This window comes from Plectropomus leopardus, chromosome 13 (assembly GCF_026936395.1).
Source record: "Plectropomus leopardus strain MGB_pleo_1.0 chromosome 13, ASM2693639v1, whole genome shotgun sequence".
NCBI lineage: Eukaryota > Metazoa > Chordata > Actinopteri > Perciformes > Serranidae > Plectropomus > Plectropomus leopardus.
This window is the reverse complement of record NC_142188.1, coordinates 20,524,513-20,543,896: the sequence shown is the minus strand read 5'-3', so window position 1 is coordinate 20,543,896 and position 19,384 is coordinate 20,524,513. Positions and strand designations below refer to the sequence as shown.

At 38.2% G+C, this 19,384-nt stretch overlaps 1 protein-coding gene across 2 annotated transcripts in view; it reads right to left on the bottom strand.

The window, feature by feature from the left end:
* Window positions 1-18,635, bottom strand: part of col19a1 (collagen, type XIX, alpha 1) — a 129,615-nt gene extending 110,980 nt beyond the window's left edge. The window contains exons 1-6 of one of the 2 annotated variants that reach the window (XM_088086536.1): window positions 18,518-18,635; window positions 11,122-11,244; window positions 10,142-10,216; window positions 9,950-10,049; window positions 679-802; window positions 306-581 (exon numbers count right to left, since the gene is read on the bottom strand). In XM_088086536.1, coding sequence (XP_087942662.1) covers window positions 306-581; window positions 679-802; window positions 9,950-10,049; window positions 10,142-10,216; window positions 11,122-11,244; window positions 18,518-18,581 — 762 coding nt within the window. In that variant the 5' untranslated portion in view covers window positions 18,582-18,635. Of the gene's footprint in view, window positions 1-305; window positions 582-678; window positions 803-9,949; window positions 10,050-10,141; window positions 10,217-11,121; window positions 11,245-14,055; window positions 14,238-18,517 lie in introns of those variants that run through there. The other variant, XM_042502335.2, reaches the window with a different exon arrangement.
* Window positions 18,636-19,384: the final 749 nt, after the last annotated feature.

The following is a 19,384-nucleotide window of genomic DNA, read 5'->3' as shown; positions in this document are numbered from 1 at the left end:
GGGTGACTAAATGGCATTGCTGAAATAATGTTTTATTTTAGCACTTTGGGGCATCTCTGAGAATCAGCGCACTGTAACACATGTGACACAATAGAGGCTTTACAGAGATTAAGAAAATACTCCCCTGAGGCATTTTTTAAATACCTTTTGAAAGCACTGGGAGTGCATTTCAAAAATGTCTGTGAAGCTAGAGCACTATTGATGGAGATGAGTAACAAAAGTACTGCATCAAAGAGTTGTAAATCCTTCAATGACACTGTAGCTAAAGAATAAAAATGTTTTCACAAAGATTGCGTGGGACGTACATCTACAGGTCGTCCATCCTCCACTCGTGTAGTGATGAGAGTACGCCCACTGGGGTCAATGCTGTCCCTCTCATCAGTCAGTCTCCTTTCTATTAGCTTGCAGTCCATGTAAACAGAGACTATGTTGCTCTGGACAGAAATGCTCAGCTTGTGCCACTGGCGATCAAAGAGGACATGTAGGTCACGGCTCTTAAATGTGTAGCGGAGAGGGTTCTTTAGCAGGCCCTGAGAAGAAAACTCCACCACCTTCTTTCCACCATCGACCACAACAGACACCTGAGGAGCACAGAAACAAAAATCATCCCATGATGTTCTAGCATATTTGTAGATACTGAAACTGATATGTGACATTAAAACAAACAGTGGGGCCCACCTGACTGCCTCCTGACTGGTCGAATATCTGCCAAAGATACCAGCGGTCTTTTTTTGTAGTTCTTCTCACCCGGAAGATGGTGACAAGGGAGTATTCACTTGAAAGTTCATTTGGAAATATTACTCTGAAAAAACATTATGAAACAGTCAGATTCTCATAGGGTGTAAGCATTAAAGCCCCACTATATTTTGGCATTTTTATGATATTTTCTGAGTCATTTCTTGACAATACTGATTAGCTACACTGTTCGCCGAATGGTTTTTGATGAAGAACTAAAAAAGTAGGGTTGCTGCTGAAGTGAGAAGATGACATACGACTAAAGTAGAAGCTGTATGTCATACTTGATGGTCCAGGTGCAGTTGTGAGGTAGCTCCTCAAATTATCTTGTATTCTGGCTACACTGAAGACTTATAGATGCAGACTGTTCACAATACACACGTGTTATTGGAATCACAGGGAAAACAAGACGATGAGCTTTTTTGGGGGGATTTTTTAGACCCAACACAGCCCTGTGAAACTTTAACTTTTTCACTGAGTTTGTGTGATATGGGTAAGTTACTAACTATAGACTACAGTAGGCTATATAAGTAATAAAGTTACTAAGCAACACTCAGCTGCTACTGGCAAATAAATGCAAACAGGTTGATGAAGATCCCAAAATGGAAGCCTGTTTCAAACAAAGTAGCTGATATACAGTATGGCTAACTTACTTAGAGATAACTATGAATTGCCAGGAAATATTGATGTAAAGTAATTGTATGTACTGTATAGTTGTAGTCGTCATTCAAAAGTAACTGAATTGACTGAATGTTAGATTCATATTCATACCAGGCTGTTTTCATGCACTGTTTGTACATAATGCTTACAAAAAGCAATGCACCAAAATTCGTATACATCTCAAATAATCACAAACCAGTAATTGATGTACAACCCATATATTTGTGAAGGCTGCCATCACATGACCAATATGTTGACAGAGGAAAAGAAGGAAGTCCTCATAAGGAGGCACATTAGGGTGGTGGATGAGTCATAAAACATGGGGCTCTCCCCAGGAGATTAGGTACAGAGCCATGTGAAGTCAAGGGAACTTTGAACTCTTTTAAGGTTATCACCGTGTTTCTTTTCCTAAACCTAACTTAACTTTACATTTGGTAAGTAATGTCACTTTTAGGACACTCTAATTCATTACATAATATATGAGGCATTGTGTGTGCATTTTTGTAAGATAGCATGAGAACCGTATTTGTATGAGGACATGCTGATTCATTAAAGATTTCCTTTAGGTAAAGGAGGTAGAGAAAAATCCTCCTCTGCATAACTTATGTTAGAGTGACCACTATCACTATCCATGCTAATATATGTGTGATCGCATTACACATAAGATAGAACAGCTATCTGACTGCTACGTTAATGGATTCCCACTGACTATTAACCACATCCCCACTCTGTGTTTGAGAAATAACATTCACCAAAAAACAGGAGGTAACACTGGCTTGAGTGGAGCTTCAAATATATTGTTAAAATATCATAAAAATGAAAGATAAAAATGTCATGTGTCATTTCTCAATATTGAATGCAAACTCTTATAAAGCCTTCAGTGGCTGAACAATGAACCGGTCAATCAACTTCTGGGATCAATAAAACATTTCAATACCCTCCTGCTGCCCAGTTGTACACATAAATAAACCTGACAAACTTGATTCCATTTAGCCTGATGAATTTTATACTGGCCTCCCCTGTCTTTCAGATAATGAAAACATGTAGAAATTGATCCAAAATCTCAGAGACCAATCTTTTACCTCAATGAGATACAGTGCGCTACAGTTATATGGTTATAGATGCCTCGTGCGCGGCAGTTATAGGTTTTCGTGTGTGACCTCAGCTGCTCTGTAGAGCCAAACAACAATTCTGTGTTCACAGCTGTTTTTGTTCCAGCAGGAGCAAACTACGCAGAGAAAATAGGAAATATATAGGAAAAACAATATCATATTTCAAATCACACCCACTCTCAAATGAATTACAGCTTATTCAGTAACTCATCTCTGAACCCACACCCCAACTCCCCTTCTAATTTTATACATTGCTTAAAAACATTGTACCCTTCAAAACACTCTAACCCTGGCCCTAACTCCAGACTCAGATTAACAGTCAAAAGTGGAAGAGCATAAACATAATAAATCAAGATCAGCAAAAATAATAATAATGCAATGATAAGGTCATTGAGAAGGCAGAGCACAGCCCGGGGGAGGGAGAGAGAGAGTTTCTTCAGACAGGTTGGAAATTAGTTTTCACTCCAATATATCATCTCCTATTCTCTCAGAGCTTCATACCCTCTTCTATTGTGTCCCTTGAATTCTTTGAGATTTCGGTGTAAACGGTACATGACTAAAATGATAAATACACCCAGTTAAAGCTCCCCAAAAATGCCTTTTTGAGAGGCCAAGGGCTGGAAAGGTTATTTGTTGCCCAAGGGCTAAAGGACTATTTCAGCTGCAAATCAATATGAAATGTGGCAGGGCAATTTATAAAAATGAAGATTTATTAAATACATTCAACAGAATATTTCCATGCTGCATGTACAGTAACTGCTTGTACCAAATGTATTACACATTATAATAAGAGGCAGGGAGTAACATACAAGAAAAATGTAAAAGAGAATTCCATGGGCTTTTGTACAATACTGCAACTTATGGAACATAATACAGTCAAGCAGATTTAATATAACTGAGAAACTCAGCAAAACACACTGTTTGCCTGTTTTCTGTTTGAGCCCTTGAGTTCACACACTTCTTTACAAAGTCCCCAACCAAGTCTGCTCTTATTTCAAAACACAACCTGTCTACAGTGTGGCACACTTGATCTCTGAGAGCCCAGAGGGTTAAAGTTCTTGACCTTGTGTTGACTGCCATCTGTGGCTAAATAGCAGAGCTCAGTGTCGGCTGGTTTTAACAATGTTTTTCTGACACTTTGGAAAAATGCTACTCAGCATGTTTAAGTAAGTGATAATGAGTCAGAATCAGCAGAGTGTGTTCATGTACGAGGATTTTGTATTGTTTGTTTTTAGTTGTTCTCAAAGTGTAAACACAGAAATAGACATATAGTTCAGACTAGGATTACAAAACTGAACAGGTAACATAAACTGTACTATGACTACAAAAACATATATATGTAAGGAAGTATTTTTGTATAAAACAGCAACAACACAATTAAATCGTAATAGTAATACAATGGTGCAATGACACAGCATAATAGCATAATACAAAAAACATGACAATGTTTATCAAAAAACAGCAAGTATTATTATTATTGATACACTATGAAAAACTGAAAAAAAGAAAAACTGAAATACGTTGCTCGCTCTGAATAAAGACAGTTAAGTTCTTCAGTGTGTGGTGGTTGATTTTGTTTTTCACCTCGATATCTGTACTATGACAATATCGTAGGGTTGGCTATTGGTGCTTTCACAAAATTCTTACAAAAGTACTGTAATGCAGCCTTTAAAACCAGTCTCATATCGCATCGAGTCTCATATCATAATATTGATATAATAGCTATGTATTTTCCAGTCCTAATTGGGCATGTTTAATTAACATGTTTAAGTAATTTAATTAATGTTTAATTACTTTAATAATTTAATTTCACAATTACAATGAGTATTTAGACTGAAATTAATAATTAACAGGTAAAGTGGATGCTTGGTGTTACAGGGTTATTGCACAGGTAATGAGTGATCTGCATTAATTTTCCCTGCTTTCATGCTACAATGCAAACACAACTTTAACAACACACTATAATTTGTGTGATTTTGTTTTCCCTGTCTCTTAAAAGTTTCATTTAGACAATTAACATTTAGTGTTTCAAAAAAAAAAAATGCACTCGTTAATAATGATTTGTTGCAGTGCAAGTGGTGTGATGTTGGTATACTACAGGGTGTGATTATACAGTGTAAAGTAGCTATGCCTGGTTCCAAGCCAAATTACTGAAACAGCCAAAACAACAGCTAAAAAAAAAAAAAAAAAAACTTCAATGATATGTCTTTTAGACAGGAATTACTTGTGCATGTAGTAAGTACCATATATTGTAAAATAGCAGACATTCATACCAATAATCAGGACAAGTACATAAGATCACTGTACCGCCCTGGCTTCCACAAGACTTACAATCAGAACTAATTCCATTTTTATAAGCAACGACAATGTGCTTTCTGGAAACGATCACAATTCTTGGAAAACGTCTTTGACCGAGCGTTTTGCTTGGCTGACAGCTCCTTGTACAATCAGGGACAATGGTTTGACAGAATGTCACAGCAACACTACCGGTCTGGTAGAGAATCTCCCGGAAGCGGTTTTAGTGTCCCGGCTTCTAAGAAATCCTATCCTGGAGGAGGATTCTTTAACTGAGTTGGAGGAGTCAGATTGCTTCAGTTGAAACAATCAAACCTCAAATGTTAGCCTAGTTGGCTCACATCCCTATCACTGAAACTCAATCTTCCAAGAGATCAAAGTGAGCTCAACCATGACAGTTTATACACTAAATGCATTATTCATGATAGCGAGGACTATAACTTCCATTCGGCGTGACTCCTCTTTCCTGTTTAAACATGGAAGTGCTTTGCTTGCCAGCATGATAGAGGACTGCCAGTGATCAAGCCAAATCAAATGCAACACTTGTGATCTGGAAGAAGGATATCCTACCAGTGAAGAGAAGTTACAGTAAATGTGTAGCTGAGATGTGTGAGACTGCTGTTATCATCATTCCAGTTTAAATAAGCGTTCCTCTGCACACATACTTAATGGATGGCTAACACTACGATAGCAACAAGCCACCAATAACACAAACATTCCCAAATATATGTGATCTGGCACTATGACTGCATGACAAGTCATTTGTTACCTCTGATCAACATTGAATTGTTTGAACAAAATGTGCAATCGTTCATTGGTAGAAACTCACTGTTAAAACAAAACTGCTGTTCTGACTCTCTGACAAGCAGTCAAGGCAGCTTTGTCTCCAGCTGCTCCTCACTTCCCCATGGCTCATGCACTACTCTCCAGACCTGCTAGTCTCCATCCACCCATCAGATGACCTTGGACTCCCAAGTCTCGGTCACCTGACTCAGCCTGTATATCCACCTGCTCATTCCTTCCTCGGGATGGGGATCAAAACCCAGTTCTATTGAGGACCCAGTTCTGCTTTCTTCAAAACCCGAAAACCAATAATGTTCGAGCTTATCGATACTGATATCAAGTCCCAGGGGTCCTGTAATGTAACATTACATCTCGATTCGAATCATGTCATTTAAATACAGTACCTTTGACTGTCTTCTGGTTGAAAAAACTCCTTCAACTCCATCAGCTGCTGCTGCACAGCCAGCTCAGTCTTCATCATCATCCACTCAAAGCAGCAGTGGTAAGCACAGCCAGCGAGTCCCGTCAGTTAAAAATAGTAATCCAATGTTGAAATCTGAGCTGAAATCAGCAGGATAAGAGCTAGTTAGCTAAATAAACAAGGATGCATAAGGGTGCATCCCCACTATAGGCGACTTCACGCAACCAGAAATCTGCTCCCATTCATTTTGTATTGGGAAGCGACTGGTTCCCCATACAAAGCATGCTGGGATACCTGTGACGCAAACCGCGCTGCCGGCACGACCAGAGGGCGTGACAATTTCAAAAATTCAAACGTATCTCACATCAAAACAGCCACTCAAGCTGCAGCTCCAGTGACTTTCTGAACAGCTCTGCATAAATTCAGGAAATAACTGAAGTGAAACTTTCTGTGGTAGAGAAGGGGGCAGGGGATTGTGGGTGGATACAAGCAACCAGTGGGGCAGGGCAGATGCGAATTGGTCCCATATAGTGACCCTCCCCTTTCCTGTTAATTGGAAACAGAAAATTGTTACCCTAAGCATTTCCAAGTGGCATTATTGTTCCAGCCACTGTTGCAAAGATAACCAGATTGCTTTCTGTTTTCCTCAAAGTGTAGGAACTACAACGGTTTCCATAGTGACGTTGGTTATTCCTCCGTCCGCCATTTCCACCACTGGGGATAGTAACTGAAAAGGACTTATACTGACACTTACTTAGGATAGCTACCAGTACCAGAGGTGTAGTACAAAATTCTGAACCCCGTACCTTGGCATTCTCTATGAGCCCCTTCCCACATCCACAGCCAAGCATTTCTTTATCTTTATGGGCCTTCCTTACATGGGTGCCCTGTATACTTGGTACCCTTTTCCCCCAAAGTCCTGCATCCCTGCCGATAGCTACCAGAAAGCAAATTTATTTTTTCTAAGGACAGTGTTGGCATGGCTTACCCTACTCTGTCTTACTTTGCTCTGATTGCCTTATCCTGACATTCTTACCCTAACCAATCTCACTCCTCTAGCCAAAACCTAATCAATCCAACCAACAAAGGCAATGAGTATTAGCCAATCAGAGGGAGAGCAGGGTGGGTCATGCCATCGCCATCCTAGGAAAAGAAAAGTTGCTATTTGTTTTGTGCAATGGTTGATGCCCTTCCTAAATCATGCTGTAAATTCAGCCTTCATTTTTGCTAGGCTTGTATGGATTCAATCTAAACACAGATGGTGTCATTATTCTATAGCCATCACACTGTCCAGTCAACATTCACTACATAATGACATGTTAAGGCAAAAAACTTGCCTTTTTCGACTTTAACCTGTGGAGTCTAAGCTACCTCTGTTTGGACTTGCTGCCTTTGACTTTAAGCTTTATCATTAAAATTACTCAGTTGTTCCCTTCAGTCTGTGGGTCTACATTGAGTCATTCTTCTTGCTGCCTGTACAGACAGCATGACACAAGTTTCAGGATGAGGATGTGGATTTGACAGTAGATAATTTAAAGCACTTCATGCTGATAGCAGGCTAAAAGGACCATTGACACCAGCCCATATGGTTACAAAACATATTTCTAAGCATAAAATCAAAAATTCAGACAAGCACTGAATTTCCCAGAAATAATTTAGATTCTTATGACTTAAAAAGAGTGAGTCAGCCCCACAGTATTGATTGCAGCAGGCCCATATGATTAAATAGCTGACAGTCAGAAACCACTGAAGCTACAGATTGATAAACAAACACAAACCCTAGTAATTTGATACACTATATCGAAGCCTCTGAGCTTCCTTTGCAACTGTATTTCAAATATATGGTATCTCCAGCATCTACACATGATATGTAAATAGCTTATCCCATTTAGCATTTTGCTTTGATGACCACATAATAAGAGATGGTGTTCACATTCAAGGGGGATGTTGATTCCATTTTAAATTGAGCAATGACTATTATGTTTAAGAGAAAATTATTATCATTATTAAATTATTATTGTGCTGAGCTACATACTGACTGTTATCTGTCCTAATCCGTTGGAAAAGAACAAACAGTCCTGAGAACTGTCAAGGTACAGCCAATAAAAATCAGAAATAAATATGTATAAAGATAAGTGTGAATTCTACCTTTATACATGGGTAATTCTTGTTTTACAAAACAAGGATTGAAATGTCAGTCACAAAACTGTAGTCCAATGAGGCTGCTTGCTACCCTACTGCAAATAGCAGGGAAAGAAAAGAAAACCACTCATTGATCTTCTCTTGCTGAACAGTTGAAGAAAGAAAAGCTCAGTATTCTGGAGAGAGACAGCGACTGCAGTACTGCGCTTTAATACTGTGTGAGCACGTTTCAAATACATGTTACATTTTGTAGGGCAATTTGTCTCCTCACACAAATGTTTCTTGAGCGTGTCAGCTCTGATCTATGCACCATAACCTGCACTGTGCCAAGGAGCTGGCAGAACATTAGCCAGATCTAGAGAGTGGAGCATCTATTGCTGCATATCCTGAGAGCAAAGTGAGCAATGTTTTAGTGGCTGTGGCAGGGGCAGAGGGGCCTCCTGCTTCGTGCAATTGCCCTCGCTTTCCTCCCTCAGCTGACATGCAGTATCACCTGTCAAAGTACTTAGATAATTGGATATGAGAGGGATCGCAGTCTCGCCACTATAACCAATGACACTGTCAGCAGTGTCATTGAGAACCAGCATCTTCTTGCACTATGGGCCCAGACTGAGGGAAGGGCTGAAGTAAATGTATTTTCGGCTGGCTGGCTGAATGGGGGAAGCAGATCACAAATCACCTGGCGCTAAGATTCTTTCACCTAGCCAGGGAGAGAGTGGCAGTAAATGTTTACAGTCGCATGTCATGTAAAAATGCTAAAAATATCCTCCCCTCCCGGAAGAATGACAAAGTGTTCTCTTTCACTGTTACAACCTAAGGACACAAAACAATGAACGTCTCAAAACACATTTTGTAAAATCACTCTAAAGCCAAGTTTGGGTTCATGTGCCACCTTTCTTTCTTAACACAACCGAAAGTAAAAAATGTGGAAGTGTAATATGCCTTTATAAATATTAGATCAAATTCAAATCCCCACCATATCATCATATTAGCATTGAGGTGAAGTCACAGAGCTGTCCCAGCAGTTGACCGGGGGAATAAAGGTCTTCAGTAAATGGCACCACCGTGTGTCATTTATGTAGTTATTTTAATATTCCTGTCTTATTATACGTGCTCTAACGTTTTTTCCCATCCCTTTATGTCCCACTTTTTGCCCTTAGGAGATTTCTAGAATAAACGTGATATATATTAATTCTGTTCAAATTATTCCCCGTCTAACAGCTCACCTCACAGCTTGCCCTTATTAGCCAAGGCAAATGGAACTATTGCTCTGAGCAGAGTGTATCTGGGTTGCCTCAAGCCAGCCCTTTCATGAATTCCAGTTATGGCTACACTATTTTTTCATATACCAGAAGGAAAGCAAGTTTAAACCCTCATCATAGTCTGCACAGCAGAGATCTATAACAGCAGTAATATTTTACTTATATTTTTACAGTACTATGTGGTCTTGCAATATCAGAGTTGTGAGAAATAACCTCCATATTCATTGGTCATACATGTAGGAGCAAAAGAGTAATAGCCTAGGTGTTAATCCAAAGTGAATACTGCAGTTTTGTACTGTTCACAGCCCTGGCCACACATGAGTGACTGCATCTTATAGCGTGCCTGCATCGTGCCACAGTTCCATAGCAAGAGCATGACAGGGGTAGAAATGAAGCAGCACGTAGGGAGATTATTTACTGGGTCATGGATGACATGCAGGCTGCCTGTCTGAGTTATCCTCAGACGTAATAAGGAACCGGAGAGCAACATCTGAACCCAAATGAAGCAGAAAATAAACACACATGAGCATGCTACTCACTCCGTTGGCTTAATGAGTGGGCTGCTTCCTAATCGGAATGACGGCAGATCTTCTGTGATTGTTCCCTTACGGAGAAGAAACTTTTCTGTGAGGTCAAATCCTGGGAACAGGTTAACAATGTGTCACTATATTTTAAACAAGCCAGTGTTTACATATTTATAAGGCAATTGTTGAGAACAATTCAGAGCGTACCTGTGATTTGCAGGGGACGATCTAAGACGTCAGAGAACCTGTTCTCCTCTACACTCAGCAGGGGACACAAGCCATCTAGAGGAAAGCCAGCAAGAAGTTGGTTGTGCCAGGTACACATGTTTATTTATATTTTGAACCCGTTTTGACAAGTATTGTGAAACAGAAGATGATAAACTGAATCATGAATTAATTTCCACAGTGCATTTCCTTTCATTTGAAAATCAAAACTTCTTCAGCAGATATCGACATCAGAGCAGAAAACCAATTCAGTTTTTCCCCCATTAATCTTTAAAACTTTAAACTCAAAAAAGAAAATAACCAACAGAGACAAGACTCTGAGATGTAATTTAGAAGCAAGCCTAGATCTGCCTTCACACAAATTAAATGGAGACTGACTGAATGAATACTGATAGTATCGTAAGATTTGTACAAGTCTAAAATTTGGGTTTAAGCTGTCACACTCTCAGTCTTTTTCAAACATATAAAGTGGACTCCCCAAATAATGGCATTACAAAAGGTGCCACTGAAAATACATTGTGAACCACAACATTTAAAATGTCTTTTGTAAAACACAAAGTTAAAGAGGTTTAAGTTTAACAAGGGTATGGATATGGTATCCCCTTTATACTGATAGTTTAACTTTTTAATATTTTAATACACGATTATTTTAGTGCCTTATCATAAGTGATTATCTACATGTCTTTTAATCATAAGATATTTGACGATTTATCTGCCATACACGCATCCATCTATCTGTTTATTACCTCCACATTAATAGATGTAAGAAATATATATATAGAGAGAGAGATAGATAGAGATAGAGATAGAGATAGAGAGAGAGAGAGAGAGATGGTGGGGGGTGGGTAAATAAATAGACAGATAGATAGATAGATAGATAGATAGATAGATAAATAGATAGATAGATTTCAAAATGACATAAGTTGTTTGGAAAAAAACTGGAGGAAAACAAATGCATATACCTGTTGGTTCACTCACTGCCATTCCATGAGAAAAATGAATAAAATGTACAGTCCAGAGGAAAGCAGTCCATCTTAAGGAGCAGATCATGGCTCTGGCATAAGAAGGAAGCCCCACCTGAAAACCTTGATGCAAACAATACCGTTTTAAATTTACAATATGTTCAATTCATTATTAATACATTACAAAAATAAAATAAAATGAATTCAAAAACATGCCTCACGCTTATCTTAAATATTTTTACCAAAGTTACAGTGACATCAAAGGCAGAACTAATAGAATTTAGCAGACACAAGCAAACAATTTGGCTCTACTGATCTTTATTATAAACTCGCTATTCTGCTGGATGCTACAGAAACTGTTACTTTTCACCCAGCTTTGCACTGCAACAGTCTGATGTCTACAGTATGTGATCACTACGCAAATTAAGACTGATAAAACTTCAGATTTGACTCCTCTTCTCTGGCTGCAGTCTTATTTCACAATGTTCTATTAATTGTATATAAATCAGGGTTTTTCATTTCTTTTAAAAACATCCATAAAATATGATTATGTGCAAGTTCTATTACTGTGAAATTCAATTTTGACTGTAAATCATATCTCTCATATCTATTTTAACTCCCACTCTCATGCACATTTGTACGTTCCTAAAGCCTCTTTGTGTGTTTATGTAAAGCCACTCAATCTGCAGAATGCACTTCTGAGTCCTTCATTCATTAGTTTTCATGAACACCTGCCATACAGTGATGGATGGAGATGCTTTTAATGCAGCTAAATCATTACACACTAAGCTATGTTTACGTTAAGGTTTTGGTTGTTTAGTAGCGAGCCAAGTTTCCTCTTGTTCTCCACAGACAGCATGTTATTCATTAGGTCAGTGTGTCAGCACCACAGATTGCCTGCTTAACTGTGCCAATACTTAAATTCAGAATAAAATCTACAAAGAGATAATGACAATAAAAAGGGCAAGTATTACTATGTGAGATGTTACACCATATGGCATGTTATTGTAATACATGTTAGCAAGTTTATCCATTTTTACCATTATTTTACTATATCTGAAATCCTCAGTATTCCAAATAAAGTTGACAGTGCATCTAAAATGAAAGATTGCTGGCTCCATGTGTACTGTTTTGTCTGGTTTTAGTCACAATGCCAAAGCCTTGATCTTTGTTTCTGTAGCACTCTATTAACACACTGTTGTGTTTTGATCTGTAGGCTGTCAGCCGTGTCTTGTTCAAGGATGTCGCGTGCAAGGATCAAACAGGGAAACCTCCACTTACAAGTAGTTCTCTTAAGCCATTTGACTTTAATGCCAGACCAAATCTACTGCATTACTCTCGTGCCATTGCGAAGACGGCAAGAATTCTTTTCCGTCAGAGTCACCCTGGATGGTAAGAGTCTGATCCAAAGTGAAGTCAGTCAATTTAAGGGGACTATTCAAATTAAAACAAAACACTTTTAGTAACTTTTAGATTGCTTTGCCTACAAAACTGTTGCACTGCCAAAATAGTTATGATGATTTAACACAAAAGGTTAAAATTGTTTGAGGTGTTTTTATTTTTTCTTTTGGAGGACTTTCAAGGATTTTAAAAAGACAGAACAATCCAACAGAATCACACAAACAGGTTTATCTAAGCATGGCACTGAATAAATATAAAAATCATTTGTCAACAATCATTTGGTTGTGTGATTACTCTCTTAAAAACAACAAAACAAGTCACATCTGTTCCCAAATCTCACAAAAAAATGAAGTAGCAAATTACAACTCATAATGACTGACATGCTTTTTTTCAGTTTAGTTTTGTGGCAGCACAACTGTAATCCCGCTACAAAGACTATAATCCTTCCTTCCTGGTGCACATTTATCTATTTCCACTTGGGGAAAATGACAGAGCTGAGTGCTGAACTTGACCTCCACAGCCCAGAATACAGCCACTACACATTAACTTAATTTATATGCACAGTCTCACAAAGTGTGACCAACATTATTTTTCATGATACTCTCCTTCTTTTAACTGCCGCTGTCTTATCCAAATTAATCTTTCCCCCCACAATGATTAATTCCCATCCTTGCTGCAAGCATTTGCGCCTTCTCCCACTGGATCATAAAGTTTTGCATGCAGGCCTTACAGTATCATGGCGCTTGTGGATGAAGTGACCGTGCCACTTACAACTACAACCATGCATGGGCTCTAGACAAGCAGCACTACAGAGGTATCACATTCCATGTCTGTGTGAATGTTATTCCCGTCATTTCTGCAAATGCATGCAATACACAGCAGCAGTTCTAAAGCCTGCAGTTACTCTACAGCTTGACTGATTTTTATTATTGAGGATTCAGTGGGAGTTAAATTGGTACTTTAAGACCACACACTGTTTTACCAGCAACGCTGCTGCACCATCTGCTGTAAACCTACGTGGATTTCAAACCTAAAATGACAGTGCATTTGTTTTTGTCAGCTATCACACATTACAGAGCATGAGCAGGGAAGTTACTCTATCCCGCATCATTCATTCAGCCACTTTCGGTCAAATAACTTCAACTCAAACACTTTGCAATATTCAAACTAGCGTGTTTCTCTGCGCGACCGCTGATTGGCTGCGTGTTTTATTTTTTTAATAATTACGGCATCAAGCTTTTGATATTCTCTCCCGAACATTTGCTGTTCACAAGTGATGCATAACGGTACATGCTTAGTGCTGCAGAGCGTTCATAAATCAGAAATATAACCTGTTCATAAGGCTTGTGTCCCGGTGAACAGCACGCAAGTTAGAAAACCATGCGGGGGGAAAATAAAACACTTTAATACCGAGCGACAAGATGCAAAAAGAGTCCGTTAGTAACGGGTTTTCAATAGGTTAACACGTTGATATTTACATTAACCCGATTTTTAAATTTACTGTGAAATGAATTTTGCTCTGTGAGTACTTACAGTTGTTGAGAAAGTTTCCTCTAAGGCAGAAACAAATAAAAAGCGGCGAAAAGAGTATAATCCATGTGTGATTACGATCAGTGTGATTCCGGATTCCTGGACTTGGAAATAAAAGTCACAGTGGGATCGCCTGCTGCTAGATCGCGGTCCTTATTAGTTGCACCGAGTGGCCCTCCCACTCTGTCATTATTACTGAAATGCACTGACAGAGACTTCAGCAAACAAGAGCAACACACACTGAAAGCTTTCATATTAACGGGGAAATAAATGCCCAGAGGGGGTTCAAACAAACTCTCTTCTTTCACTGAGCCAGGTGCGAGAATTAAACAGCGTTTGATGTATTATCATCTTATCAAATTCTCTGAATAGAAGGCCTAATACTTTGTCTTTTGCCTTTAAGGTGACTTCATGTGCAGAGAGCATGAAAGTAAATATCAGAACAAAACATTAAGTCTTTGCACATAATTCATCTTTATACAAAACAAATCTCACCTGTCTTTTCATCACATAATACCCCAAAGCATAGAAATTATACATGTATAAAGAGCATACTATGGCAAAGATGATTCCACATAATCAAGTGACAGCTTTAAGCTGAACAGGCAGGCCTACAGCAACAGCCTCCATACACAAACTATTTTAGTCAGAATGCCATGTGGCAATACTGCACTGCTATGTGGAGGACAACAATGTTAAAGGATAACTTCTTTATTTTTCAACCTGGATGCTATTTTCCCCTGTGTTTGTTTCCAAGTGTATAATGTAGACAATATTTTTTGAAACTGGTCCAGTATTGACAGAGAGCGCATGCAAACAGCAGCTGCAAAATATGCTGCAGTGTAACCAGTAGGGGCATTTGCGCACTGCTGATTTATGTCTGTTAAAAATGCTTGTTTTTGCCACTGACAGAGTCAGATTGTTATTTTAAGTGTCTGACAACATTGAGGAAACGACCCTACTGAGTTAAATATTTTTTAAAGAGTAAGATCCTTTATGTTTAAACAGAAAAAGCCTAAAGCTCATTATCCCTAAACCCTTCATTTTAACACGTATAGAGCCAGCATATTTTCACACATAACTGAGTGAATTAAGGCTGTATTTCAACCAGCAGTGCAAATACAGCTTTTTTTGGTTTTATTTGCTTTCTGTTGACCTTGAATGAAGCGTGTTTTATAATGATAAAATTACTATGCATTTATGTGTAGTTTTGATGAGTTCGGCGATTGCGATTTCATGGGCTGCTTCTGGTTGAACAAAAAGGATCTCACTCTGTAACAAAAACCAAGTAAGACTAACAAAAGCCATCTTGGTTTGTCCCTCCACTGTTCCAACAATCACCAACTCTGGTTTGGTTGAAATAAACTCCTAGCACCCAGTTAGATGTGAAAACATGCTGTCTTTATACACAATAAACTACATTTTTTTCAAATGGATTCTGGTGGGTTTTGCGATGGTGATTTTTTGGCTTTTTCTGGATAAACAAAAAGGATGTTAATCTTTTACAAAAGGTCTTCTCCTGTGGTGATCCTTTCCATAATGTTGTCAGACACTTACAACTGGACCTGTCAGTGGCAAAAACTTTTAGTGGATGTAAATTGCAATGCACAAGTGTCCCAAACTGGTTACATTGTGGCCTCTTTTGCAGCTGCCAGCTGCAGTTGTCTCACTCAATACTGGACTAATTTTTAAAAATTGTTTCTATAAGTCACTCAGACACAAAAACATTGGAAATTAGGGTCCAGGATGAAAAATACCCTTTAACAAGCAGATTTAGCAGTCTTAATAGTGTAATATCTATAGGCTGTTAATTCCTCCATTTTCCACATCCCACTGAGGGATTGCTCATGTTGAAACTGTTTTTATATGTCTCATGCATATTATATTAGTATGTTTTTAAAATTAAATGAAGGTTAAAGCGCAGGTACTTTGTCCCCCAAAGTTTTTGTTGAAACAGCACACCAACAGTTCAACACCCGTCCACAGAAAACAGGTGCTCAGGCTCCACACACTTAACTGTTTAGACAGATGATTTCTATGCACCCTCCCCTTCACCACAGGGACACACACAGACATACTTTTCAGTCTGCGCGATGAAAGAAACAAAGAGAAAATGGTTTAAAGAAAAACTGAAGACTGCAGTGAAGCAGATGGCTACATTTCTTTCCTGCATAAGCATAAGCACTGCATTATTTTTTGGTCTTTCTGTAATCCTTTGTTTTGTTCAGAGTGAGGACTGAATTGCTTTTTTAAGTTAACTTTGCTTGAAACTGACCATTTTAATTCATACATCCATCCATCCATTTTAAGCAAATTGGCTGTCTTTTCAGCTGAAATGCACTGTGACGTAAATTCAACACAAGCTGAAGTATCTATTTTTACTCCTATTTTTACTCAGGTCCAGGATCTGTATCAGCCCCAATGTTCTCTGGACTGAGTCTGGTCGATTCATTCCTTCAGTATTCACTCTCATTTCACTAGCTGTTCATTAGAGCCTTTTTCCAACAAACAATAGATTGATAACAAGGTTGTGCACAAGCATTCAGGGGAATAGTTTTCCCTTTCAACAAAAAGGACACCCTCTCCATCTGCAATCAGAGTCTTTCACACTGAATAATTTCTTGAACCTGGCTGACATGCAGCAAGGGAATACCAGCTTCTCAGGATGGCATCTACACTTTAAACAGTGGAACTACTATATTCCTTCGATACAAAAATACCTGAAACAAAAACAGTTCACTATGAGGTCTGTTATTTGGTAACACTGAAAACAAACAAAGTTTCAATGATATGAAATTTTCTTCACCTTTCTTGTATTGGGGTGGCAGTAGAATTCTCAGTGGTGGATAACTTTCTGATTTGGGTGAACTGACCCTTTAAGGTTGGGACAAGACTGGGGTGGTGAAATAATGAAAATAGTACGGTGCCTTTATGGCCCAGCAGGCTATCGTGTACTGTTTCACAGCAACTTCACAACTGCCCTGAAAAGACTCTATTCAGTAGAGGGCATTTAAGGGCTGTATCTTTATGCTTTATGTTTGCAACTTAATTGCTAGAAAAATATTTTGCATGTTGGCATTGTACATTTCTGTAAATCAGAGATATATTACATTTGTTATTATGTAGCAGATTTGTCGAAACGTAACATTTTAACAGCACTGTGGTTATGTGGGGTTAGGTTAATGCACAAAAGCCACTTTGTTATGGTAAGGAAAAAGTAATAAGGCTTAAAATACACGGTTTTGGGGGCATGGTCCCCGCTGGAAAAGCAGGGAAATAACAACCAGTTTTCGTGCCACTGTTCTGGCAAAAAATGCAGCAATGTTTTGGTAAAAAACATCTGCTTCTCATGGCACTGTCCCTAATGAAAAACAACAACCAATTGCTACGGAATACCCACGTTTGGTGCCTAATAAAAGCTGATAAAATCACAGCAAGGTCTTACTAAATAACAATTTATTTTGTTGTTGGTCTGCAGCTTGGCAGGTGTCTCGCTTATGTGACACACCGTTCACTGTACCCTTCACCTCCCAATGACAAAGTCAGCTCATATACTGCATCCCCTTATAAACGTGAATATAATAGATATGAATGTGCAAATGTAATCTGGGGTTTGCAAAAGCATACAATGCCAACATTTCCCTCTGGCAACAGGACTGTTGTAATCCATAAGATAAATTCTTATTCTATCTAATGTGTGCAAATATTGCATCCAAAAATGCATCTGTCACTAACTGGTCATTGATGCAATTTGAAGAAAGCAAAATTTCAGTTAATGCATTCAAACAAAAGCTTTCTGCATTAAGAAAGAAATACAATTTAGATATAACACTGACAGAGCAAATGTTTCTTTAGTGCAAACACAGAGTCATATGTGGGGACTGCATCATCTACAGCCTTACATCACGGTCAGGGCATCACCTAAACTTATGTGCCTTTGCTGTCACTTAATAGATAGAGTGTGTCGAGAAAAAACAGGTGACAAATGCCACCCACCAAGTGCTGCATCAAGGTAAATGTACCAAGCAAACCTAACTGGAGTGACATCTTATAAAGTTCCAAGGTCCCCAAGGCTGTCAGGAGGCTCTAAAATACCCTGGAGATGATTGTTGTTGTTTGAGAAATATGCTGCAGAAGTATTCATACAAGAAACAGCATCACTGAGAACAAAAGTCATTTATACAAAATAGGGACATTAAATTGTAATTTAAAATAAATCTTTAGCATTTCCTGGTTCTAATTCATTATACACCACCAAAATTATGAATGAGTCTTAATTTCAAAAACATTGTCTTTTAAATTAATATTTCATAAATAATGCATTGTCAACTAACAGAATGATTTCATTAGTTGTTATTTAAGTGATGTCTGGATTTATGAAAATAGCTTGTTACTGGGCTGACAAGAAATTACAAACCATTCATTTTTGAGAATGAGATCAAACATTTTTTGATAATAATCCAACCTATTTTGATTCGCTGTCTTCTTTTGGAACATAGTCCTCCACTCACAGTGTTGTGAAAAGCCATGCTGTTGCTTGGTCGCTGCTGTCTGGGCAAAGACAGAGTGTGGTGTTGTTGTTCCAAACCTGTGTGAAAAAGGGTGAAATTCTATCATTTGTTAGCTTGAATTTAAGGGTTGGTGTTGCGCTTGTACCGTCCTTAAAATCCTTAGTAAATCACATTGCTAAATCAGATGCTGTCAGAAGTTTTCAGGGTATTACTTTAACAGTTCTAATAAAAACAGTTCAGTGAGGTCTGTGGTTTATCCAGAGTAAACAGAACATTGGTTCAAAAAGACACATTGCTGTTGATTTTTTTTTAATGGTGTGTGTGGCTCAAATTAAATTCTATTCACCTTACATCCACTGTGCTGATGTGGAGACAGAAATCTCAGCAGCTTCCCAAGATATCTTTATTCCATTAAAAATTGAATACTTTGGAGTTTTAAGTGTTTTTGGAATAACTATGCAATTGTAAGTCATTTCTTTAACCTGTAAGACTGTTTTGTGGACATATCTATCATTATTATTTAACATTTTATAACACAAATTAGTATTTGTTTAATTACAATGCTTTGAAATACATTTTGTTCTTTGACAAATAATGCAAGCAGCATATCCAGCATTTACACCCAAGGATTTGATGTTCTTGTTTCAGAGAAATAAACTATACCACCTGTCAGAGGTCAAAAATTCATTCTAAAATTCATTACAAATTTGTTTTTGAAAGCAGATTTTCCAAAATGTTCTCTTAATTTATGCCTCTACACCCTAGCATTTCTGGAATTGCCCTTTGAAATACTTTTTCCATGGCATTTCAGCTTTAATAGA